The sequence below is a fragment of the Coturnix japonica genome, chromosome 5 (assembly GCF_054131305.1).
Source record: "Coturnix japonica strain WE chromosome 5, WE-NBRP24, whole genome shotgun sequence".
NCBI lineage: Eukaryota > Metazoa > Chordata > Aves > Galliformes > Phasianidae > Coturnix > Coturnix japonica.
The window spans coordinates 13,918,778-13,945,549 of NC_140667.1; the positions used below are offsets into that span (position 1 = coordinate 13,918,778).

The following is a 26,772-nucleotide window of genomic DNA, read 5'->3' on the forward strand; positions in this document are numbered from 1 at the left end:
ACGTGAGTTATTCTGCCTTTATAGCTTCTTCCTGTAAATTTAGTAGACCATAACAGCATCCTACCAGAAGAATATGAACTCATTTTGCATCTGCAGAAGAATTAAACAACCCCCTAAGAGGGATGCCATCCTGAAAGGGGGAGGTCTGCCTCAGGAGCATGTGTCAGTCCTCATGCTCTGTAAAGAGCATCTTGTTTTCTCTCCTTGATGAGCCAGAAACCAGCATAATCTGTGTGGTAGCTATATGAAGAGCTTATCTACTTCGTTTTGTATTTGTCTGAAGTTGATCCACTTAATTATTTCTTCCATTAAACAGCCCACTGCTGCATTTTCCTGCTGGAAAAAGCATCCGTGTTACAGAGGAGAGATTTTATGCTCAGAAGAGCTGGGATTAGAAGAACAATCACTCTGCTATCAGAGATTTGTGTTTGGAGGCAGATTGCTTTTGAGCATGTAGGAAAATCTTTACGCTGACGCGCATCTCTGTTATGACATCATTTCAAGCTCTGGGGTGGCAATAGATATTATAGTCCACAGAATGAGAACTGCTGGTTTGGGATAAAGAAGACGTCTAGTGTTATTAGAAATCACAAGGAGGCACACGGCAAAGTAGGCCAGCATAACTGCTTACAGCTGACTTCTTGGGCTGTGGCATGCAGCGCTCTCTTGAAACAGAGCTTTTTGGGGCAGAGGAGGGTTTGATGTATTCTTTTCTATTACCGCAGCAAATTCAATTAGACCACAATAAAACAGACAATAAGGGAAAGGAAAGGCTTTGGGATCTCTGGCTCGACAGTGCACCCTGATTCTATACTAAGTACTCTTCAGCAGTACAACAAACTCCTCACAGGTAGTCATGCGGAGCTTCTCTCTCTCCAGCATGTTCCCTCGGCTTCTCCCTCCTGTGCTCTGCTCTCCATTGATAGGCACCTAGCAAAATTGCCTGGCCTTTGTCTGCTTTGTAGTTATCATCATTTGAAAGAAAAAGACATTCACAGCTTAAGTGATCGGTAACTCACTTGAGTTCATGCAGTTTCTGTTTGCAACCATAGACTGCCCAGTGGCGCTCAGAACTTTGCTTAATGTTATTTCAGAAATGCGCGAGTGCTGCCCAGTACTGCTTGGGAGCGCAGCCACATCAGTATTTATTTTAGCAGCATCACTGAGGAGCCACTTGGATTCAGCTTCTGCTGTCAGTCTGGAGATATCTTAGCTGCACAGACAAGGAAACGTGCTGAAAGTTGATTTCTTATGTGATGCTCAGAAGGTTTCTCATCATTTTCACTTGGTTATAATCTTTGACATTTGGGAAATATTAATTACTAGGCTGAGTTCTCCACACTTCCTTTTATCTGATACTGTTATCTCAAAGTTCAGATTAGCCAAAATTGGACCGTGTCTCCTTCTGTGACTCAGTTGCTTCAGAAAGGTCTCTGTGAGCTGAAAACCCAATAACAAGTCTACGTTTCAGGTTATGTGTTTCGTTTGGACAAATACGTTTACGCTTCCCATGAGAATTCATATTTTTTGGAACTAATAAATGCTTCCTGGTTCAGGCTTGAAGCCTTTAATTTCAGACATTACAGAAAACCTGAGTCCGAAGTAAATGCTGTATCCATTTTGTGGGGGAACTGAGTAAAAAAAAAAAGTAACACAGCACTCACCTTTTGCACAGTTACAGCACTGACATAGGAGTACCATATACCAAGGCAACTCCACTGAGAAGGTGCAGTCACATCCAGGAGACTGTCACTTGGGAACGCCCAACTTGGTTGTGGCACTTAATGCTGTTGAAAGCCAGTTTTCACTTGGGGTGTCTGTGGTTTGCTTTGTCAGATTCTTACTTTTCTCTTGTGACTGGGGAGCAGTAAGCTTTCCTAGTAAAGTCAGGCTCAGCCTTCTCTGCCACCAATGTCCATGTCCCTGCCTGTTATCCTCAGGAGAGGGAGCTGCTAATGCTTCTGCTGATGATCCCTCCTAGCATAAAGAGGTTTGTGTGGTGGGTGCACAGCACGCCCCATATAAAGATATTGGATGCTGAGTAAGAAAGCTATAAATACACTTAAAACAAGGGCAGTATCTCATTTCAAAAAGACACTGCAAACAACGACAACAAAATAATTTTATCCACTCAATCTGTTGTATTTCTTGCCTGCAGACCAGAGGTGTATGGAACTCTGACAAACACGATGAGTTCTGGTTACAGCATAGGTATAACAATGATTCTGATGCAAGTTGCCCACTTTCTTCCAGAAAGCCATTTGCTTCATCAGCACCTGTGCTTTGAAGGTTTTTTCATTGCCAGGCATCCCTTGTGTTAATGGTAAAACATTTGAGAAAAGCCTTATTTCAAGGTAAGAAAGAAGAACGCGACAATTGAGGATGATAGACTTGTTGCAGGTAGAACAGTTCAACATATTCTGCTTCCACATACAGCTTTGGGATTTTTTTTCTAACTTCCGAGTGCACTGTGTTGTGTGAGGACAGCCGCGTGCTCTATAGGAAAAAATATGTACTTACGGTCAGTAATTTCAAGCTCTAACATTCAACATATGGTTAAAAGGAGTGGCCCTCGGCTGCATGCAATGCCCTTCTAGGACAACAGTTAATTAGGGCAGCATTCACTGGTGATCTCCAGCATAACTCCTGCCACAAATGGGCAAAGTCTGCAGCTGAGACAAGAGTAAACTCATCACAACTAGGGATGATTGCAAGTACAAAACCACATAACTGATGGCAACAAATGGCAGAGGTAAACCAATTTTCACTAATGTGCATGGGAAGGAGAGATTGCATCTGCTTTTAGACACAGCAAATTAAATTTACTGTGGTTATCTCCAGAAAAAGAAATGCATATTTTCTTGGACAGTGCACTCAATATATGCCCAGAGCTTTTGAGAATAGATGTCTTTGTTTACTATGAGTGACATCTAAGCAATTTCATGGTCTTTCCTCCACTAGGCTGTGAGAAATTTCCTGCCATCAACTGCATTACAAACATCTCAGCACCTTCAAATTGCTGTCATTTAAAAATGAAGCAAGATGCTTTAATTAGAGGAGAAAGAAAAAGAAGTCACCACTCCATCACCCAGCTGTCCTGAGTTCGCTCTGTGGTGAGCTAGAATTCCAGGTTAATGATGGGCTCGTGGTCCCACAGGATCAAAACCACACTTGAGTAAATACATTAAGATCCTTTTCAATTGATACATTCGACTACCCTGGATGCAGTACAAGCAATAGAACATCATAGCTGTCCAGCCTGATTGCTGGACTCCTTGGATTGTACTTGACAGATGTCTCCAACAGTGGTCTTTGACAGCTCCTCTGTCTTTCCTCCTCTTTATTACCTATCCCTGACATGGAGCGGTACTCAATTTGGTTTTAGAGATGAAAGAGTTGCTTCCCCACAGAGAGCTTACAGATGTGAATAATTCATTTAGCCTTCTGAAGTCAGTTTTCCCCCAAAGAGATGCTGGTACATCAGAGTTCTCCTATGTTTTGTAAATCTCAGCCCTTCTTCACTGCAGCACAAAGAGCAACAGTAGTATTCTTACTGCCTGGTCCTTGGTTTCCAAGAACACTGTGATTCACAGCAACTCTTCCAATCCCTCTTTTCTCTCCCTTCTCGGATCTTGGAGAAGCAAGTCAATCCCACTGCTATTCCCAGTACTAACATAAGTATCTGCACAGCATTTATTGAGGCCAGAAGGAAGTTTCCTTTTGCTTAGATGTGAAAATGTAATCTTATGGCATGAATATCTCTGGGCTTTAAAAATACGACTTCAGCAACAATAACATCTACAGACCATTTTATCATCATTTATTCATTCCTAAGAAAAACCAAAGTGAAAGATTCCTGTTTGTTGTTGGAATTATACTTGGCATATACAATCATGTTTTAGAGATATCCTTTTCCTATTGAAAATGAGGGAAAAAGTCATGCCTCTGAGACAAAAACAATGCTGCCAAAGAACTAGAAATCATTACACTATGAAACAATTCCTGTTGTTAATATCTCCATTAACAGAATGCAATTTAACTTATCTCAGTTCTTCAGAAGAACTTCTACCAGGAGATGTTGCTGTACACCACTTTTGCCAGTCTTTAAACAGCAGACTGAACATCTGTGCCAGTTTGAACTTTTCTGGCTCATTCTGGCCTCTGAGATTTGCTCAAACCATCCCAATTCAGAGACATAAACATCAGGCTAAATGTGGTAGCTACTTCTCAGCTTTGTGCTCACTTAGGTTCACCTTGTCTGCGAGTCCTAAAAGGGAAGCAGCACCTTACAGCTTATTTCTTATGATAACCATGCGTGATGGAAGAAGGCTGCTCAGCCCCACAGCTGCCTCCTCAGGAAGCAGAATGCTCTCACTCCTGCATCTGGTGCTATACCTGCCTCTCAAGCTGCGTCCAGGTCTCAGGTGCCCGAGATTTGTCACCGGTGCTTTAACTGTTTTGAACCCACCACACGAAACAGCTGGAACGTGCCATTTGCTATAGGGCCATGACATTATAAAGGTTCTCCCCTCTTCTAGGCTTCTGAGAGTGAGGGCACACATTACGTATCGAAAAATAATTTCCAGACAATTTGTTGAGCGAATGTAATTCTTTCTGAATAAGGAGTAGGCAGCGGGGCACAAAACCTCACGGTATTTAAGCGTAAATGAAGACCAAACGGAGACTAGCAAAGAGGGGGCTGGGCCCTGGCAGGCGATGAAGAGGAGGAAGAAGACTTTCCCGAGGTTCGCCGCCTGTCGAGCCCCTCTCCGGTTTCCCGGCCCGGCCGCGCCGCCCCATCAGCAAGGCGCAGCCTACCGGGCAGAGGCTCCGGGACCCGCGAGCAGGGCAGCGGCCGGACGGGCGCTCCCCGCCGTGGTGGGCTGCCGCGGCTCTGCTGGGCGTGCGTCCTCCCTCCCCGCTCCCGCGTTCAACTGGTGGGACCCTCCTCCTCTCCATCATCCTCCTCCGCCCCCGAGGCGCGGCGCGGCCGGCGGGCAGCGGCGCCGGGCCGGCCCCCGGCGGCGGGGCTAGCAGCGGCGGCAGCGGCAGGCGGCCGGCGGCGCTGGCGGAGGATGCGGGCGGCGGCCCGGCGGCGCGGGGGGCTGCTGGCGGGCGGAGGGCAGCGGCGAGGCGCCTGACCGCACGGCTCCGCTCCGCGCCCGAGGATGCTTGGGGGGCGATGCCCGGCGACAGGGAGGACGAGATCTGCCAGAAAGCGCTGCAGCTGCTGGCCGAGCTGTGCTCCGTCGGGGCGGTGGAGAACGAGAATTGCCGTGATTTCATCTACTACCTGCGGGACAGAGCCCGGCCCCGCCTCACCGACTCAGGTACGGCCGGCGGCGCAGCTCGGCGGGCCCGGCGCGGCGGCCGGCGCCGTCCACGGCTGCGGGCGGAGGGCGAGTTCCTCGGGCGGAGGCCGGGAGCGGCGGAGCGAGGCCTGCCGGCCCCGCGGGGCTGCCGGCGGCGGGAGCCGGAGCGGGCGCTCCCCGTAGCCCCGGCCTCGGGAGCATCCCTGGCAGACGGGCGGAGCCCCCCCCGATCGCTGTCGACCTCGCTCGCATACGCGGTGCAGCTCGGAGCCGGCTGCTTGCGAGCTGCGGGCAGGGTCGCGGGCAACTTTCCTGGCCAGCAGGAGGCGGCTGGCCCGTGGCCTCGGTGGCCGGCCCGGCTCGGAGCGACCTTGCGCGGCGCGGCCGGTGCCTCGCCGCCGTGCCGCGGGGTTACGGGGCTCCTGCTTTGCTCCCGTGGCCTTAATTGTAGGGACGTAGGGCTTGCGGAGCAGCGTACGTACGATACGATTTAAGCTAACTTTCCAGCTCTGCATTTTCACAAGGCGAACCGGCTGTTTCTCGCATGACTGTAGCAGGTGTGGGGGTTGTAGGTCTGACAAGATGCAAACTGAGTGTTTGTGTATGTGTGTTTCTGGATTATGGTTGCCTTTTCGTATCTTGGCAATAGCACCGATTTTAAAACTTTCACGTAAGGAAGCTTCTTAATGAGGAAGCTGAGCTCCAGCTGCTCAGAAATGCTGAAAGATTAATGATGTTCTGTACGTCTCTGGTCATAAGGGAAAGGCAAAGGCAAAGTACGGTTTGAAGTAGGAGCCTATTATGTTTACATCATCAGTGGAGTTTGCTTAGTATGAGGGGGAGACATTTAAAGAGTTGGAAGTAGAGACGTTTGTAGCACTGAGAAGCCTTGGTGCTAGATCAGCTATAGTCACAGCCCAACATCATGAGCATTAGGTCATTTAGCACAGGGCAATCTACTTTCAGTATATTCTTAAACATTTTCTGTCATTTGCAAATTCTGAAGTAGGACTGAAAGTGCAGCTTACTGACAAATGCTTGGACGTGCCAGGAAGTCTGGAGGAAACCAGGAAAAATGCAAAAATATTCAGGGAAGGAGGAAGGGAAGCTCTTCTATCATGATAAATGAATAAGGAGATAGAAGCAAATAGTGGATACAGTACAAGTTTGCTTGCATCCAGCGTTATTTGCAGCCATTCTGTTTTCTCTCTTACAAAAAAATATTCAAATTAAAGTAATTCATGCAATCTTGGATAAGGAATCTTTAAAATCAGACAAATCTGTCTTGTTCTTACAGTCCGATTTAATTTCTTTGTTCACACAAGCAGTAATTTTGGCGACAGACACCTGTGATTTTCTGTCATTTTCATTTACCAAGGGATCAATCATGTATTTGTATATCAGGTGATGATTCCTAAAATGACTACTTGAATCAGTGCTCACTCTGAATACTAAATTACTTGGAATGCATAGGAGGGCTTCAGGCTCATCTACCTTGAATAACAGCTTTCCAGATTTCTTCAAAGTACCTTGTTGTTTTTTTCTTTTTTTCCATCAGCCTTAGGCAAAGGGTACCTGGCATCATTCTGGGAGCGTTCTTCAAAACATGGCGCGCTCAGTAAAAATTCATCACCGCCACCTAAAGATAAAAACAAATAAATAAATAAATAGTATTTATTCCTATCTGCTTTTCTTCAAGCATTATTACACAACGGACTTGTGATACTGTTGCAAACCTGCTCAGTTACACAGAGCAGCGCTCCTTAACCTCCGCCAGCCGATGCGCAACAACAGCGAGCAATTATGCTGCAGGCAGCATCTTCCTATTGGCCTCAGTTTTAACATCTTTATTTTCTGCAGCTGCAGGCAGTCTCAGAGGGTCTAGCAGGGAACACATTACCCATGAGCCCTGACTCAGAAACCACTTCTACAGAGTAGCAATATTATGTCAGGAATATACAAATTTACCCTACCTCACATTTCTTTGATTAAAATACATATGGTGTCCCACTAAACTGGCTGCCCATGAGATTTGTTTGGCTAGTCCTTGGATATCATGGCAAGAAGACAGTCTACTTGGCTTCCCAAAATAAATAATATGATTTGCAATCATAGTATAGTATATTGATGCACACTATGAATGTTGTCTACTTAGTAATAGTGGAAAAGCCCTGGTAACAGATACAGCCACTCTCCAGCAACTGGGGACCTAAACTGGGTGAAGAAAGCCTGTGTTGAAGGAGAGTATCTTTGTAGCAGAATTTGGAAAAAGATGAAGCTGTAATTTTTATAACCTCTGTTTCTTAACTGTGCAAAGGTGATGTGCATTAGACAAATTTAGCAGTCTGCTGTTTGGCCAGAACCATAAAGGTTGGAAAAGACCTCTAAGATTCAACCCCAGTCCACCCCCACCATGCCCACCCACTAAACCATGTCGGTCAGTGCCATGACTCCATGGCTCAGCACCTTCAGCGATGGCAACTCCATCACCTCCCTGGGCGGCCCATCCCAATGCCTCACCACTTTTTCTGAGAAGTTTTTCTTAATATCCATCCTGAACCTCCTCTGGCACATCCTGAGGCCATTATCTCTCATCAGTTCTCTCAGTTGAGAAAAGTGTAGCTGGAGAACATACCTAATTAGCTCGTGTGCAGAAGTTAACGCATTCCCCTTTCCTTATGCATGTTTTTCTCTAATGAAGCAACTACTCGCTTACCCCCAGCCCCATGAAGGATACAGCTAACATGCAGCACCACATTCGGTTTGAGCCATTAATGTAGTTGGCTGTACCATGTGTATGGCAGCAGGACTGGGCAGCTGCAGTAGCTACCACAAAGCCAAATTGAACTATGGGAATGCTGAGTCCAACATGAGGGTCTGTCAGCAAACTTGGTCTCACAGACCCTCCATCATAGTCCTCAGCAGCAAAGTCCCCAGAGAACCCCTCATTTCACACATGACACCTGTGCAGTTATGTCTCTGGCCTGCCACCATCCCAGTAATGTGTGTGGCTTGGAGTGGAGGCAGCAGAGTGGGGGCAGGTCGGAGACTGGGTGCTGGTAACAGACATCTTTATTTTTCACATAATTTGCTCTATTTTGGGAAGCACTGCACTGCTTAGAACATAAGTTTAAGGGCTAATGAGTTTTAGACATAATGCACTGGTCTCCTGGATTTGAAGGGTGACATGGGTGAGTCAGATTTTAAAGGTTTTCAGAAAAGTAGAAATGCAAATTAGGCATTTAGTAAAAAATCTTCAATTAGTTCAATAGGAGTTATATGTCAGAACACACTTGAAAATCCCAGTAGGCATCCATAAGCATTTGGATACCTTAATAAGCTGCATCTTTGTCTTTTTCATTCCTCCGTTCTATATTTGTAAAATGATAATGTTTCTATAGCACAGAGGTGTTTTATGAGGATAAATTGCTGCAAAAAGGCTAAGCATACCAAATATGCAATATAATCATAAAGAAAAATCATATGGAACTCATATAAAAATTCAAATGGAAACCTTGTTAGTCATATGGACATTTGAGAACAACCCCTCAAGATCACTTCAAGACACCAGGTAAAGCCAACAGCAGTTGTTGCAGATGAGGAATCATAGAATGCTTTGGGTTGGAAGGGACCTTTAAGATCACCTGCTATAGGCAGGGTCACCTCCCACTAGACCAGGTTGCTCAAAGAATGGAGCAACCATTGGAAGAAAAATTGCTTGACTGAAGGAATTATACCAATGTGTAACAAAAACAGGAAGGTGGGAAATCTGAATGGAGACACCAGGAATTACTAAAATAGAAGTTAAGACACCAAAGATTGCACCCCTTTATGGACTGTTTCTCTAATAGATTTACCTTGCAACTTCTTAACTGAAAAACATGGTGGTGAATGAATCAAAGTTGCCAAAAATGTCACATATGTCTTTGTACACATCTAGGCTTTTAAAAAGATGGATGCTTTGGGGGAAAAAAAAAAAAAAAAAAGAAAAAAAAAAAAAAGAAAAAATCAAGAGGAAGAGATACATTGCTTCAATTTAGGATAGGATAATAGGATAGAGATGGCATAGAAGAAGCCCTTGGTCTACCAACATGAATTGGCTGCATGAGTATGAATTAGCATTCCATTCTCATTAATTTGACTGTGTCAGTGCTGAAATCAACCTTAAAGCTTTGTTGTGGTTCTTCTCCCCTGTAGGAGAATTTTTTGTTGTGTGGTTTTTGCTTTTTTAGCAAGGACAACTTTGCAGAACAATGGCAGTGGTAGGCTACCATTGTTCTGCACAGACCTAATGAATTTCTGCACTGCCTTTTGTTGTAGTATTTTGCCAACTTTGCAATGATGTGCTGGCTGCATATCTTCTACTGACTGCTAGATGCAGCAACAAGGTGCTCAATACATAGATGCATGATGTTTGCTAGTACTTAATATCACTGAAGTTCAGTAAATAAAGGAACTGAAGTATAAAAGCTGCCTTGCACAGAAAGGTAGCACATTCTACAGACTGAATTTTTCTTCCACTAGTTAAGGAATAGAAAGATACAACCCTTAAAAACTTAAATAAAAGTTTGAAAAGGTCAGAGGAAGCTGTTATGAGCATAAGGATTGAGGGTAAAAGAAAAAGGCATTTATAAAGATAAGAAATACATTAAAAGTCTGGGCCATTAATCATAATGAATTTTCATTAATGTCATAGTGAGTGGAATAACAAATAGAAATAAAAAGTACATTTTCATATCTTAAAAGTCTTTCTATCTTTCCAACTTAAAAGTTGGCTAATAGATGCTGAAACAGAAAAGTGGTGAATACTGTGAATGTAATCATGGCCATTAGGCATAATGCATGCTATAGGTACTAAGTAAGAGGTCAGTATTGTACCATGACAGAAAGTCAGAATTCACTATTTGACTTAAAGATAGTTCACAATCAAGAAACTACAATGTGAGCATTGAAATGTGATGGATATTGAAGGTGCAACTTGTGAGGATGCAGTTATGCTCTTGCAGTACAATTTATGCTTCTACAAATAATGCAGTGATTAATACTTTCAACATCAGGAAAGATGAAAGTGCAAGGAAACAAAAGGGCCTAACAGGATGAACTGTGGCCTCCCAGCTTCCAGTGGAATGTGGGAAATGAAGTTTTTTTTGAGTGGAGACTCATTCGAGGGGATTGATTCCTCTATCGGAAGCTAATCCTTCGTGTATTTCTGCTCTTCAGAAGAGAATTCAAACATGATGTGTTTGAATCAAGCAAGATTCTTTATATGGAATTATATTTCAGGAACATAAGTTGCAGGGTTTCGTCGATATAATAAATACATCTAGATTTATGTAGACGAATGCAAAAAGCATTTACAGAGTTGTAATGAGTCAAACTTATGAGTAAAACTTTCAACATTTTTGATTTCATTAGTTGTGAGGCATCATTTTCCATGTTTTTCATCTTATTTTCATCCTGAAAAATGAATATAAAATTCTGCCATTCAAAATCGATCGTATTCTATATGATCTGTCAGTAGAGAGCTCTTGACAAGACAGAGGACAAGTACAAAACATCCACTGACAATGTCAAATGAACAGTGAAGTATGAGGTCCAAATTCTCTGACTTTCAAGAATCAAAGTACAGTTTCAAGGTTTTTGAAAAAGTAATGCAGTGCGCTTAATGTACTTGAAACTGAAAACATGATTCCTTTTTCTTTTGTGAAAAGTCAAGAACAGGTTTGAAGAAGGTAAATATAACTCTTCCCTGTTCCTTATATTTAGAGGTTCTCTGCTAGTTTAAGTCCATGTAAAGAAATAAGCACTCAAGGATTTTCCTGTGCTACTGGAAAAGCTTCGTACCTGGAGCTCCTGGGGAATGGGAAATTTGTTTGAAACAGGTAGCTGTGAGACTTGAAATGTAGTGCAGAAAAAAGCAAATCTTATGTTGAGAGAAAAGGAACTGTGCTCTTACTAATGGCCTGATAGCTTTAATTGCTTCTTTGCAAATTAAAAAAGAAAGGATGGAGAACATGCATGAAAATGAAGAACAGGTAAACTACTGCATTTCAATATGAAGGTTTTACTTTAATACAGTTACTCAGAGAGAAAGAATTTTGTCATTTCCTCAGGTAGCCTGGAGATGTGTAGATATTTTACTTAAAACTTACACTCCAGAAACAGGAAAAGGAAGGCTACAAAGATCATTCACATTACAAAGTATGATCTTGAGTTTTGACGAGGTTGCAGCATGGTATACATTGTTCAAATATGAAAGATCCCTTCAGTAGCAAAGTCGTTTTACATTTTTTAGTCGTGCAAAACTACTTCAAACTGTCCCTTTCCTCATAACTTGAGGGTGGAAATGTGTTGAGGTGTTTTATAGTACTTTGACAAATATTTGATGCCATTACTACCTTGTGGCTGCCCTTGGGTTGCTTTGGGAAAAAGGAGAAAGGTGGCTTTCTAGCTCCTCTTGACCTCTGCATCTATATTCAAAATAGGTGTGGAAAGCAAAGGATTTCTAGGGCTTTGATTGCCATTATGTTTTTACTTCTCACTTACACAGGAATTGCATTTAACTTATTCTGTTTACAGTATGCACTTACACACCAAAACTATGGCATAAGCATTGTGTGACGCTTGTGTTAGACTAATGTCAACCATTCTCTTTTGTATACATTTTTAAAGTGTGTTTTCTTATATTCTAAATTCGCTTTGTATGTATTTATATCAAGAGTATTTATTTGCTGAAGTCCTTGCAATCACATTTGTCAGGTCATCTTAAAAGTCAGAATAAAACATCAATTAACTCAGAAGCCAGTTATCTCTGCAGTCATCCCACATTTTAAGTCTCCTCCAAACGTGTGGTGAATAATAAAGAAAACCACTATTTTGAATGGCAACAAAAGTATATATAATTGAAAAGAGCTTAGAGAGTAATGACAAAAACAACAACCTTTTAAAAAGTAGGATGGTTAAATAGCTCACAGTCTGTCTTATACCTGAATTCTCCTCTTAAATGCCAGTTTTGTGATGAAAAACAGGAGGCTAAATTTAGCCCTTGCACATATGACTGTTCTCGCCACTAAAACTTTATTACTGCATTTGTCATAACTCTTATTTCAATAGGTTTTGTATGTTTCCCTTTGACAGGAGGGGGGATGGGAAGAATTTGTTAATTGCAGTTTCCTAAGAAACATCTGAAAGCTTAATTTTTGCAGGCAACAATTTCTGTTTGGAGACAAAGAACTCTGATCCTTTAAGGAGAGGTGTAACTGTAATGGATTTATGGGTCATTAATTCATCACAAACATGACCATGTGTTACAAGAATGGTGTTGTTCTGAACTGCTGGAGTTTTCTGTGTGATCCAAGTCCAAGTGCTCTGGACTTTTTACTCCTGCCCCAATAGCTTTTTGGAAATTTCCTTTCCAAACTAATTTGTGAGAGTTTAATCACATTGACAATTCAGAGACCTAGAAATGTAACTTCGAAGTGACTGATGTCATAACAAGCAGTTCTGGAAACAGCAGATCCAGTTAAATTGAGTCTTGAGGCTGTAGAGCAGCATAGCAGCTTTGGTCTGTAACATGTAGAAGATGAACTGCATTTTTACCTTTGGTTGCAGCTCTGCTTCCTTGAACTGATTGCATGACATAATCAAGACATAAACTTCTTGGAAACCTCTACGCATATCACAGATTTGACTGCTCATTAACAGATTCAGGAGTTACTTATATGATACACAAGACGATGTGTGTTTCTGCCACTGAGTAGTACGTTTCCTTATATTATTCCCAATGGAATTCCGTTCCATGATTCCCCTGTGTCCCACTGGTCTGCTAGCACATCGCATGTAGGCAGCTTTGCTGGCAGCACAGACCTAGAAGACTGCTTGGGAATTAAACATTATTTTCTCAAATTGCTTCTGTGCTGGGAAAAAGGAACAGGAAATGTTTGCAGGTCTTGTTTTATCTTCTAGATGGCATAAAATCTTCCTTTGGGAAGACCATCTGTTTCCAAGTTGATTAGAACCATTCAGGGCACAGATCTAGATGGTGTTTAGAGCTGGGTGAGTATAGATCTGGCATTTATTATTCAGTGATCGATTGCCTTAGGAGGTTCATAGTGATGCTGTTCAGTGACAGTTCAAGTCCTGTTTTAAGGAAGAAATAAGATAGAGCAGTCTGTAGCACTTAGAGGTCAGCTTAGCAAAGAGGCTTGGAGCCAAAGCACTCCCTGTTACACCTTCACCTACAAGAGGAAGGGGCAGGAAGAAGCTGCTACTGTTCTTCGCTTGTCTTTGATCCCTCTCTCTACCATGGCCTGGGAGGAGGAGTTCCCCAGGCAGGTGAATGATGCAGATATCAAGCAATATGGTCACAACAGTATATTTAATGAGAAGCAAAAACAGACTTGTAACTGAAAGCTGTAATTCCTGGCTTTTCCCTTATTTAGTATTGGCCCGTCATATTTTTGCAATTCATTTTTCTGTTTATGTTAATAAACACATTCCTAGGGTTTAGTACTTCCCCCATTGAAAATACAGATCCTTGGTGGCTTAGAGCAAAGCTGTACTTAAGAACATGTATTGTGCATTTTTTTCCTATATTTTGTCATTAACATAAGAGCTCTTTTGTGGCTCTGTTTAGACTAGAGATATATGGAGCGATTATTTTGGTCTCAAGCTTTATGTCCCTCTTACACCGTTAACAAAATTTTAGATCAGGCGATAAGAAATAATTAATTACAGATGAAAGGATGTCTTGGATGAAAAATGAAAGCTGTTAGTGGCAACTTTTACAATTATCAATTCTCAAAGATCATTGTCTCACAAGAGAAAGCTTTTTTGTATATTCTGTAGTACCATTAAGTAGCAAGCAGTTGATCCCTTGATCTGGAAAGTACAAAAAATCCTGTGACACAAAGAAAATGTTATACACAACAGCTGGTGGCTTGCACATTTGGTGCACTACCGTAATCACGCTGATTCTTGTGTATTTTATGTTGCTCAATATGTTTAGCTGCTTTTTTGGACTTTCAACATTCGTTAGCCAAGTCAAGTCAGTTTGGCTTCCTTTGGTAGACATGCTACAGGATTTTCTCTTTTATACTTCCTGTGGTTATTTGGTATTTAAAAATACGTTGTAATCAGTTGAAACTGGCATACATATGGAGATGTCTTAAGCTAATACGCGGCTCATGTGTGTCTATTAAGAAGAACAATGGAAGAGTCCAGGAGAGTGTAACCTTTCAGGAAAATCTAAGCTTCATTCATCTGTGTTTTAATTCCTTGGCTTCGCAAGTATCTTGTTCTCTCCCCAGATTTAGCATGATTTAAGGATGCGATTGTATTGCTATTTAATAAAAAAAAAACATATAGTATTTGGCCCACCTCACACATTAATAATCTCACAAGTCATCTAGCCAAAGCTATATAAAGTACTTGTTGGAGTTCTCTTTTAAAACTTTCTACCTACTTTGTGATTTACAGTTAATGATTTTATTAACACAGACTGAGATAGGAGCTATTTCTGACACCTATCAAATTTTGTAACCAATTACAAACTGTAATTATAATATAATATACACAAAATAATGTGCAATGCTAATTAGAAAATTAGCAATGAGGCCGAGTTTCATAATCTTCTGTTTCCATTTACAGTATATGTTTTATCCATTCAAAACAGAAGTTTCCTTATTTATTTATTTTTTTCCCTAGAGAAGCTTTATGGATAAAATTAATGACCAGTCACTGTACCTTTTGTGGGAAGCTTACCATAAATAGGCTGATCTCAAGTATTTATTATGTTAAGGCCTCTCTGCACAGTGTAAGGGAGCAGAATGTTTCATGAGGCTGGCTACAGGGAAATAAAACAGGTACTAAGCTGGTTCTTGCTGAGTGCTTCTCTATTCCCTGACATAGAGCGGATGTAGGATATGCAGCAATGGCATTATGACAATTCTTACTTGCCTGAAAAGAGCTTTTAGTTTGATGAGCAACCAAACACAACAGAAAAGAGATCTGATATTGCTTTAAAAAAGGCAAGCTTTGAACAGAAGATTCTTCTCTTAACAGTATTATTTTTTTTCACATTTTACCAATTTGCTCGGGATTATATAAAAAACAAATCTAAACTAATCACTCCACATTTGTTTAATTCAGTGATGATCTGTGATTCTGGGGCAAATTGTGCTGCCAGGAATGACTCCTCTTTCTGCATGTGCCCCTAAGGCATCCATGGTGGTGAAAGTCCAACTTACTTAATCTAACTTTGTTGTTGTTGTTGTTTAAGTGATAAACAATAGTGATGGGTTGATTGACTCAAACTAAACATTATTCCAGTCTAAGTTAAGGACAGAGAGAGAGATGGTCAGGCTTAATGAAGAAACGTATGGGGCTGGAACAGGGGAGAAAAGAGATGTGGTTTAGCTGGTAAACCTAAAGGTGCGGTGTTGAACTTTATTTTCCTTTGATTTGCTTGTTCCAAGTTTCTAGCTGTCCCACAAACTAGAAGAGGTAAAAGGGACCCCTTGCTGGGAAGAAGTTCTGTTCCTTACACAGCCACCAAGTCCATGTGCTAGAAACCCCACAGTGCAACAAACCTGAGCAGGAAGATTGTCTCTTGTTCAGCTCCAGGGATGGATGCAAGGACCAGAGGTGGCTACCAAGTCTCAGAAAAAATGGGCATCACTAATGTTCCTAAGGGGCCAAAGAGATTTGAGCAATCTTGCTGTCACTTGGCAATAGAGTTAATTGAACTGAAGCCTGGGACTTTGAAGTGCAGCCTACAGAGTCATAGTAGACAGGAAAAGTTGTGGATATACTTTGTTATTCCTCTGTTGTAAGATATTTCTATTTTTTTATTAGAGTAAAAATTGCCATTTCAAAAGAGTTCATAGGTTGGCAAGCATGCCTGAGAAAGCATTATTTGACCCGGATACTAGGGATGTGGTTCATCAAGAAATAGAAAACATCACCAGCATGACTTTGCCTACTAAGGAAAAGCTGTCACTTCAACTCCTTCCTGTACAGCACCATCATTTTTCCTGCCAGATTCTGCTAGATACAGAAGGTGTAACATTTTTATCTATGCTCTCATTCTCAAGTTAATGTCTTGTTCGTGCCTACCTTACTCATCCTCTACCTGTCTCTTGTTCTGTTGTTGTTATAATGAGTGGTTTGAGTAGTTAGGCTGATTTCTTTCCTACTGCTCCGATGAGCTGGTGATGACAAAATAGTTAAAGCAGTGCCCAGAATAGCAGTGCAAAGGTATAGGATTGCCAGAGCGACTTGACAGTAATTACTGTATCTGTCCTGTGGTTCAGTGTTACGTGTGAGACTCAGCACTGTGAACAAAAACCGCGCTTTCTTCTTTTGATGCATTTTTTCTTTCTTTCCTAATTTTCTTGGGTGCTAGAAACCAGTACAGACCTTAAAAGCAACAAAACTAGAAACAGCTTTGGCCTCCTCAACTTTTTTTTTTTTTTTTTTTTTCCCCTCCTTCCCAAACAGGGAAGAAAAGTAATTTATTACCTTCAGCAACATCTAAAATACAATCTCAGGATTTACTTCTTGTTCTGAAAGCTCTGTACACTGCAAGAAGGAACAGAAATATTGTTAAAACAGAAGGCTGGGGATTTAACGTTTGGCTGCTATACCTCCCTTTTCTGTGCCCCTCTTAAAAGGAAGATTTCCAGTGGCAGTTGTTGCCATGGTACTAAGCAGGACGAGGTGTCTACTCCAATCTCAAAACTATCTTTGTGGTTGTACAGTGAATAATTATCTCTTCTGACAAGTCAGGCTTGTTTACTCAGAATTAATACAGTACCACTTCTTTTATTCCAAAGTGGGGAGAGGCTCTTCAGGTCACTCCCCACGCGTCAAGGCAAATGCAAGCTTCAGCAGAGCTGGAAAAGCCTGAGAATTAGCTCTGTCCTTCCACTTCTTCGTTAGCTGCTCAGATGAACAACCGCTTCACGCCCTGCCGAGCAGCTGATTGGCCTTGGAGGGAAGAAGTATCTGAAGCAGTATTAATGTTTCATTCAAAATCATGAGAGTCAGGGAGGAGTGGAGTTGGGGAATTCAAATGCACAAATCATACTGCGTTTTATTTCACCGGGTCCTTTTGTCTTAAGCAGCATCCCTAACCATCTCTCACACTGGATTTACTCTCAGGATAGTCTTGCTGACTTCATGAGGTATTTTTGCAAAGGTTAAAATTATCAGTGTGCAGAAAGTATTTTAGCCCTCTCTCTTCCCTTTGCTTTTTCCTCTTCACTCTCCTTACTCTTTCCCCAGCCCTGTGAATGGCATGATGTATGCTGTACAGGAGACAGAGCTAAAAAGAAGCTGTGCAGTCCCTCTAGCCTCTGTTATTTTCTTTTCTCCTTTTATCAGTGCTGCATCCAGGCCTTGTATGTTCAGTGTTCCCTTTTTGTTTTCTCCATAAGCAGAACTGTGCAGAAAGCTGTAAAATTAGTGCCTTAAAATGCTATCTCAAGGATGTATGACCAAATTAGATGTGATAAACCAATCAGCAGAGGGGTGCAGTGAAACACATAGTAGTGAGAACAGTCAGCTGCATCCACAAAACACACAAGTCCAAGAGTCCAACAGTATAAAGCATCCAAAGCTGTAAAAGGGGAGCAATTTTTACTTTTCTATTGCAGCCCCAGCATTCTGAAATGTGGTTGCATAAAGTGCATTGAAAGACCTGCCAAAAAAGAAACATCACCTTGGTGCCTGCATCTAAAGAAGATCTTGGATTCGTTGTGAGTAATATGGCACGTGCCAGGGTTGTTAATGTGGAAATGCTGACAATAAATAAAGATTTATTTGCTCGAGATGGGAATAGAAAAGATGTTAGGTACAGAGCTGGAGTTAGCTTTCAGATCACAAGGAGAACCCTGTTTTGGAATGGTTCAAGCAGACATATTCCCATAAGTTACAGTAAATACATGCCAGGCCTTTAAGTGTTTTTCAGTGTATTAATAATAATTAATTGAATAAGCCGAATGTTGCTTATCCTTTTATCTATTAGTTAATCTTAGGAGGGGTGGGGAAAGCCTTTGGTTTTTTGGCAGATTCATTACAGGAATTAATTATACTGATGTGGTCAGTTCAAAGTAATGGAAAGACAGCCACAGTAATGAGGACTACAAGCATACGAAAGGGTATAGGACATGTCGGCATGTAAATCTGCATTAATCAAATATTATTCCACTTCACATTAATACAAACTATATTGAACCAGTGTAGTTGTTAGAGACACAGTTCAGCTGGCTGGACAGACTGCTACTTGGGAACTGAAGACTAAGGCTCTTTGCTGAACTGTGCCAGTCACGTGGTGTTTCATTTGGAGACATCTCTCAGTGCTGCTTTTTCTCTGCTTTTCCAGTTGCCTTTTCAGTACAGATATGCAGCTAAAACTCCAGCTAATCCTCTGCTTGTAATCAGTGGAGAGAGAGCAGGGCATGTCTCAAATGTGATTTCACTAAAGCGCCAGGCAAAAAACTGCCTAAAAAGCAGCCAGGAGAAAACGTTAGGCCCTATGACTTAGGTGAAAGTGCTTGAATGCATCTCTGTGTATTTTCAGTGAACAGAGAAGAGCCTGTGCTTTGATGAGGCCTCTCAGCACTTTACTCTTATAAATAATAAACAGAATATATTTTCCTCCTGTGTAGGTTAGCAAATAGAAATGTGCCTCTCTTATCAGCAAGGAAGCAGTAATTGAGTTGTGGAGATTTGATGGAACAGACATTCAGATGGGAATAAATAAAAGCGTAAACAGGATTTCAAAACCTCTGCTTCTGTGCCAAGCTTAATCTGAATGTTTAGATATGGAATTTATTCACGATAACTGTTTGCAAGCTTGATTTTCTGTTTTCAGATCTAAGTCCCACCCCAGACTCTAGCCTGTATCTCATTGTGCAACTGACAGGGGAACTTGTAGTTATCTTTTGCATATCCAAGCATTTTCTATTTTTCTGCCTCTCAGCAGTACATTTTCAAACATGTACTTTCCTGGCCTGGTTAGGTTTGCAAATGCACATCTCGGCATGATACCATTTGAAAAGAAAACTGAAAGGATTAGTATAATAGTAATCCTTTTCACATTTTGATAGCAGAAATACAAGATACAAAGCATGTTTCCTGGAGGGAGGGGCATTTTTTACTCGGCCCCGTTCTCCAGTTCACCACCCACCATGCGCATGTTGGGTATTAAACAGTGCATTTTTCACTGTCTCTAGTTACTTGTTATCAAAGATATACATTTGTTTATCAATGTCTGCAGTGTACCTGCCGTTTAAGTATTTCATAAAATGAAACATCCATTTCCATATGTGCAAGTTCTCTAAAGAAACTGTCTTAACAGTTCTGTAACTCTGTTGAGCAACCTGCTGACAGCCAGATCTCCGCCAGTCTGGAAATCTGGAACAGACAGCTCTTTGAAGTGTATGGTTCTTTTCTGCTGCCTTTTCCTTTTCCCTTCTTTTCTGTCGAGTTTTTATTTAAGTGAAAATAATCTTACTCTTACAAGTGATTTTTTATTATTATTTTTTAAATTTTCATATTTTGGTCATTCAGAAACGATTCCCTTTCCCCACATTCATCTGACTTTTATGCATTTTAAGGTACAACTTAATTCTACTTAAATGCTCTCAAGACAGGCACTAAATTTGACCTCATGACTTTCAGACTCCTTTAACTCAAAATAATCTTTGAGAACAACATTTTCAAATAAATGCATGTAAATAGAAGTGACACGTAGTGAGAATTTGTGCATCCTTCACATGCTTTTGAAAATCTAAGCCTTATGGTGTGTGTTTCCATAGAAGAAAAAATGACCGCTTCTATCCAAATTGCTTTGCTGGGGTTGGAACTGGATGATTCTTGAAGGCTGCTTCCAACCCAAATCATTCTGTGACTCTTGGTGTTATAATGATCTATTATGAGTCATCTGATCTTCTTTATTTCATTTATTCCCTTTAGTTTTACTCGGATAAAAGAAGCATGCTACAACAAGAAATTCATAAATTCTTCCTATAAAATACAAGAATGCGATCAGCTTTTCTCTTCAATGCAATGCAGTGCTAGCAGAAATTAGAAATTTACAGTGTGAAGGGTAATCACTGTGAATGCAGTGAGTCAAAAATGGGTTGCTAAATGTCTGCCTGAGGGTGAGGATACTGTTAATTTAAAGGAAATAGGATCACAGATACTTCCAGGGAGAAGGATACATACAAAAACCTGATTCTAAATAAACTTAATGTTAATATAGCACAGGTTTATGTACATTTTTTTTTTTTTTCATGATATAATTAAGGCACAGGAAGTGTGATGTTCGTTACATTTTGATTTTGTTATTTTTTTGGCTGTATGGGACCAGAATAAGTATTTGAAATTGGTGGATACCCGATCTACTTAGGAATGTTGAATGATAAATAAGGACCAAGTGTTCATGTAACTTATCCTATTGTCATTCAGCTGAAGTAGTGAAAAATTAGCAAATCCTATCATTAGCATTGCAGATAGCAAGGAAAGTGGGCTGTCTCTGGGGAGCTGGGAAGAAACTCTTATTGCTATTTGCTAGTTGTGTTGTTGGGTGTTTTTTTTTTTTTTTTTGGTTTGTTTTTTCTTGGGCAAGGATAATAAATGTAGAGATCAGAAGATGAAAAAAAACAGTGCCTAGAAATTAATCATCAGTTTCCTCTGTTATATCCATTTGATTTCCCCATTTAGGAGAAACAGAATTCTTGGAGTTCTTCAAAAACCTAGGAAACCCCCAGATCTAAGAGCAATCCAGCAGATCAGTGCTTGAGGGAAGAAAGAAAACATGGAAACAGCAGCTTAGTGTTTCCACACTGTTTTCTTAAGTTTCCCACTGCTATGGATTGTGATTCTGGGGTATGTTGGGCTGCTAACAGCATCTTCTTCTTCACAGTGTGTAATTCTGAGAGTGCAGAGAGAAGCCATTCTGCCGCATGTACAGATTCCCCTTGGCCTTGGTTTTGAGATGACAGTGTTGCAAAACTGATGGTTCCTTCTCTACACCCCATTTCTTTCTGTACGCCCACCTAGAGATACTGGCAGATAACACAGTAGGTATATTATATACTGGAGATAGACAGTAATTGAACTGGTCTTTGAGAAAGCTATTCTGTATACCATGATTATTATTGCTCTCTGTGGTTAGGTTATTTATATGCTTTTTCTTATTTATTGCTCGAATGAACCTAGTACATTGGAAATTAGGTTTCAGAAGAAAGATGCTGTGCAACTGGTGGTATTCCACTGCAGAGTAACCCCTGAAGGGATTTGTAATCCCCTGCCACTAACATCATGTAATAGTGAGCCAAAATGAATAATAATCTCAGTGCTATGAACACTGCTTCACATTCAGCCTCATTTGGTTTTGGTTTGCATTGCCTAGTAATTAATTATTATTAAGTATTTATGCTGTCGATGACATGCAGAGGCTGGCCTAAATAGTCTTGAGCCCCTGGCAGCAGCAGCAGCATATATACATACAGATATTTTGTTACCTCTCCTCAAACACATGCTATACAGCCTTTGTAAAATACTTGCTAGTAAGTATTCACTGTAGCTAAACACAAGGCAGTACATGCTGGACATCAGTCAAACGCATACAATAGCAAGCAGCTTACTAATTACTATTAATGTTTACAGGATTTGGAATGTCTTAATTGATTTTGGCACTGAAAGTACAGTCTGCTAAATTGCTTGTCACCTCTGTTTTATCCTAGGCCTCACTGAGAAATTCATGCAATTAACTGTAATTGCTGCAGAGTATTTATTCTAAATTGTACAATACATTATTATTTTGTTATTTGGATCTCAAAAGTGGGGAGTTAATTGCTTAGAAAAATACAATTCAAAATAAGGCAATCTTTTGGTGAGGTGATTTGGTTCTTTTCAGAGCGAAAACATAGGAGGATTTTAACATAACTCATGTTCAAACTTATAGTCATCCTGCATGGAAAACATCACTGACTTCAGGGAGAGTAACTTAAAAGATACTACAGATAAATCTACATTACCAGCTTGCATAGCCCCAAATGAGGAGTTTGACATGCTGTGCACCACTGTGGTTATAGGACTGAGTGTCCCCACAGTGCCATTACTAGCTGTAAAGTTTGGGCTGGCTGCCAGACCATGGCATGCGTCAGTGTGGGCTTCAGCAGGAACCTGCACCCCCAGGGCTGTAGCAGGAGCCTGGCTGCAGCCTTGGCCCCACCAGGAGGTCCAGCTACTTCAAAGACGCCCCTAAGCACTGTGTCTCATTCAAGTGAGTGCTTCCAGACTCCAGGTATAGACACAAGGTAGATTTGCACCAAAAAGAATCCTTTTCCCTCTTCACTTGAATACTAAATTGCTTATGTGGGCGATCCTATATTATTTAGGAAGACTAGGGCTAAGGATGCAGAAACAAGTTATTCATTCTATTTGTATGATGGGGCAATTGTTCTCTGCATATGGAACTGTATAGCAGTCCTTGAAAGGAATGTATTACCTCCACGCATTCAAGGTCAAAAGATGGAATTCCGTGTTGTGCACTGAATTGCACACATGAATTCATCTACCAGCTTAGCCTGGCAATATTTTCTATTTCAATAGCCAAAGCTCCAGAATTAACACGCTCTGTCTAGAAACCTCAATGAAAGGAAGACTTTTGCCAAGAAGCAATTGAGGACAACAAAAGGGAAGCCCTTCTTATAGACAAAAGAAGACAGGAGCATGCAAAAATTGCCAGTAGAGGTACATAGAGTAATAGACATACCTTCTATCATAGTGCAGAAACTAATTTATTTGTATGACTTTCACTTGCTGCAAGTGAAAAGACAAGCCTAAATACCATGAGTAGATTTCTGGCTTATCTTGGAGCTTGCATTTATTTCAGTTAATTATTTTGATATTTTCAATTCAATTATCAGATTAAAGTTCTTGCGTGAAATGGACTTTTGATAAGAAAGGACTTTTGATTACGTCAGATTTTCCTTTAGAAGAAAGCATAGCAACATTGAAATCTACAAAATTCTAAGTTAAAAGAGGCAATTAAGTTCAATAGCAGTTCCACCTACATATATGTGCCCCGAGAAGGTGGGGATTATTACACATTATGAATCCACTGTAAATCTTTACTACTAGAATAATACAAGCATGAAGATGAATAGTATTTAGGTTTTCTGCTTGGATCTTCTAACATTGCTACATTTATCAAAACCTCTGATTTTTTTGTTTGTTTTGTTGTTGTTTTGTCTGTTTGTTTTAAAATCATTATAGGGGTTGATACTAATTGCTTTGTGCTGTATTTCAGGATTCCTGGGATCTACCAGGTATCTTTTGGTTTTCAGCTTAAGAATTTACACTGAGCAATCCTCCAGTCTGCAGAGTTCCAGAGTATCATGGCACAACTTCTCAGCTGTTGGTACCACTTCTGTTCTTCAGAACCTGCTCATTTTGTCAGTCGTGCTCTACATGCGGTGGCAATACGCCCACTGTCTCACAGAAGGCAGGTGCATTTGTAGAGATAACAGCTTCCTCAGAGCTCAGTTATTTAACTAACTTATAACTAGATCATTTGGAGAAGCCATATCACCTGCTTGCTGGTCAAAATCCCTCTTTGCACTATGCAGTGTTCACTAAACTGTGCACCTCTTTCCACCCAGCTTTGGGATCTTTTACTAGAAGCAGCTGGAAAGTCAATAAGGCTAAAAAGGAGGATCCCAATTCCATCTTTAACTTTTTAACTGATTCACCCAACTTTGCCTTGAATGACTGTGCTGCATATTGGTTTCTGTTGTCCAGTTGTAAAAAGACATTTCAATAACGCTGATATTTATAGAAGGATGCAAAAAGCTGCTTAGTGATAAACAGTTAAACCACCGTGATAATTTAACAGCTTGGTGCTACCAGCTACCTGGTAATGTGGACAGAAAAACATTACAAGCAGTTCTTCAAAGAACCATTAGGGTTTTCAAACACATTTTTTGGTTTGTTTACATTCCATTAACATTTGCCAGATTCAGATTTACTCCCAATGGCTTTAACTGTGTATGTTTGGATGCTTGTAGAGATCCTGTGCAAAAACTGAATGTTTTCTAGCAAATTTCAAGAGCATTCCTTGATTTTCTTAAGCAAGCAGTGGCAACTCTCTTTGAAGGCAGAAAGCTGACATTTTCTAGTTCAGCTAAGGTAATCTAAGGTCTGAAGAAATGTTCCATAAAACCTGCCAACTTAATATTTTTAATTCACAAGGACATTTAATACAATGACGTGTATTCCACAAGCAGAAAGAAATTCAATTACTTATTTCAATTTATTCTGTCTTTTCTAATAAGGGACTTTTCATAAAATGTACACATATGACTTTAGGGGAGCATTCAGAGTACATTCAGAGGACAGCAAGTAAGTTAATAAACTACAAACTTAATCCAGTTTTTAGCCTCATTCATATTATTTCCCAGGGTTTTTATTTTATTTTATTTTATTAGGAAACTAGAATATAGAACTTAATTCTTGAGTCAATGACATACATCATTCCCCATTCTCTACTTAATATCAAAATCTCTTTTTTTTCTTTCCTATTTTTGTTCCTAGGAGGATTAAAGGTTTCTTTTTGGAGCGGAAGTAAATGATTTTTAGGGTATAGTTTCTCTTTGACTGAGATGACTATCAAATCCATTTTAGCTTTTCCTGGCATTTGTATTTCTTGAGCTCCTACTATTACCTCATAGAGAAGCTTAAGACTATTGCATAGTTGTAGATTTTTCTTAAAAGGGTGCCTAAATAATGTATTAATATTATTTGTTAAAACAGGTGTATGAGAAGATAACCTCAGTGTTTAATGAGTGAATTGTTTTCTTTTTTACGCTAAGAATCCATTGTCGAAAACAAGAATTAGCCTAAAAAAAATCAAGAACTCTTTTCCTGGCAGGCTGGTCACTAAAGTTTATATCCAGTATATTTGGTGCTGAGTGCCAAAAATAAAGGTAGTTATAATTGTCTTCCAGAAAGCTTACTATGGCAAAGCTCTGAAGTGTTCAAGAATCCAGGACAAAGATCTGGAGCAGGGGCATTTCAGTGAGATTTTTCTCACTCTCTGCACTCATTGCTTTCAAAGAGCAGCGTGTTCTGTTCTTAAAGAGTTTAATCAAGCTTCAGGAATCTATGAGAACCGAAGTAACCAAAACTGTGGGGCCAGTGGTGCCTTCAGAAGGATCAAACTAACAAAGCAAAAAGCAAATCATCATCTCTTTTTCAATTCATGCTTACTGCAAATTAACTAGTAATTGTAGTATCTGCGAACAGTTTTTTCAGGTGGAGAAGATGCTGAGTTCATGAGTGAACATGCAAGCTCATGGAACAGAAGTCAGCTTAGACACATCTGAGCTCTTTCCCACAGGTAGTGTGGAAAGAACAATGGGACACTGTAATAGGAAGCTAAAGGATAACAGTTAAGAAGTAGGGACAGTAAAAAAAAATAAAGATCTTAAAATGCATCTCATCTTGGACTGACAGCATTAGAGCTCTTGTTCCTGATCATTGTGGAGTCAGATTGGTGGCTAACATTTATGCAGTCTTGATTCATTTACATATGGAAATGAGAAGGAGCAGTAGGAATGAAACACAGGTTGCATCTGGGAAATAACCACTACCCTGAAGTGGTATTCCTCTTTTCATCTGATCTGTTAATAAGTCACCTTAAAGCAGCATTCTGCGCTAAATGCTACTGGTCTCCCCATCTTCCATACAACTGAACCTTAATTTGAGTCAGACAGTAACAATCCAAGAAGCAGTTCCTTACTGTATCTCAGCAGCTGGTCCACATCTCACAGCTAAGGCATGTCCCATGCAGACTAACAGACTAATCCATGCACAATAGTGGTGAGTCAGGAGGTTCCTTAAGCTGAGACCTGGAGCAAATACAGAATGCAAGTATAATCACAGTATAATCACTGCACTTTATTTTTTATATTATCAGTAAAATGTCTGAAGTGGTCATTGTCAATGAAATCCCTACAGGATTTATACTGTTTAAGGAGTCAGAAAACAGTCAGTTGAAGCAACAGGTTTTTCTTGAAGAAAGCTGGATGAGCTGAACTAGTTTCAGGGAGAGGTGTTTTTCCCATTCAGGTGTGGAAAGAAGGAAGAACACAGCTTCAGCTGCTACCCAGAATGGAATTTAACCTGTTTCCATTTTATTTTGCAGCTGTCTATTAGAAAGAGTTTATCCTGGTTGTGTACGATAAACTACCAGGAAGATGTCTGTACACATAAAAAAAATTACTTTTCCTTTACTAAAAACAAAAGGGTCTTGGTGTTATCCAAGTGTTGGCTTTCAAAATGTCTCAAATGTCTCAATGGGGGGGGGAGAGGAGGGGGGGGGGGAAGCACGCTAGAACATTATCATCAATAAAAACATCTGCACTGTTGCATATCGTGGGCCAAA

At 40.6% G+C, this 26,772-nt stretch overlaps 1 protein-coding gene and 1 long non-coding RNA gene across 4 annotated transcripts in view; one reads left to right on the forward strand and one right to left on the reverse strand.

The window, feature by feature from the left end:
- The first annotated feature begins 4,787 nt into the window (after nucleotides 1-4,787).
- Nucleotides 4,788-26,772, forward strand: part of SYT9 (synaptotagmin 9) — a 62,925-nt gene continuing 40,940 nt past the window's right edge. For 2 of the 3 annotated variants that reach the window (XR_014947048.1, XM_015863973.3), the window contains exon 1: nucleotides 4,846-5,330. Coding sequence is in view for 2 of the 3 variants with exons in the window: in XM_015863973.3 (XP_015719459.1) it covers nucleotides 5,183-5,330 (148 nt within the window). In the remaining variant the exon portion in view is untranslated. Of the gene's footprint in view, nucleotides 5,331-26,772 lie in introns of all 3 variants that reach the window. The other variant, XM_015863972.3, reaches the window with a different exon arrangement.
- LOC107314590 (uncharacterized) lies at nucleotides 6,461-26,239 on the reverse strand. Its single transcript, XR_004307407.2, has 2 exons — nucleotides 26,128-26,239; nucleotides 6,461-6,951 (listed from the first exon to the last, which is right to left on the reverse strand). It is a non-coding gene; the product is annotated as an uncharacterized LOC107314590 (long non-coding RNA).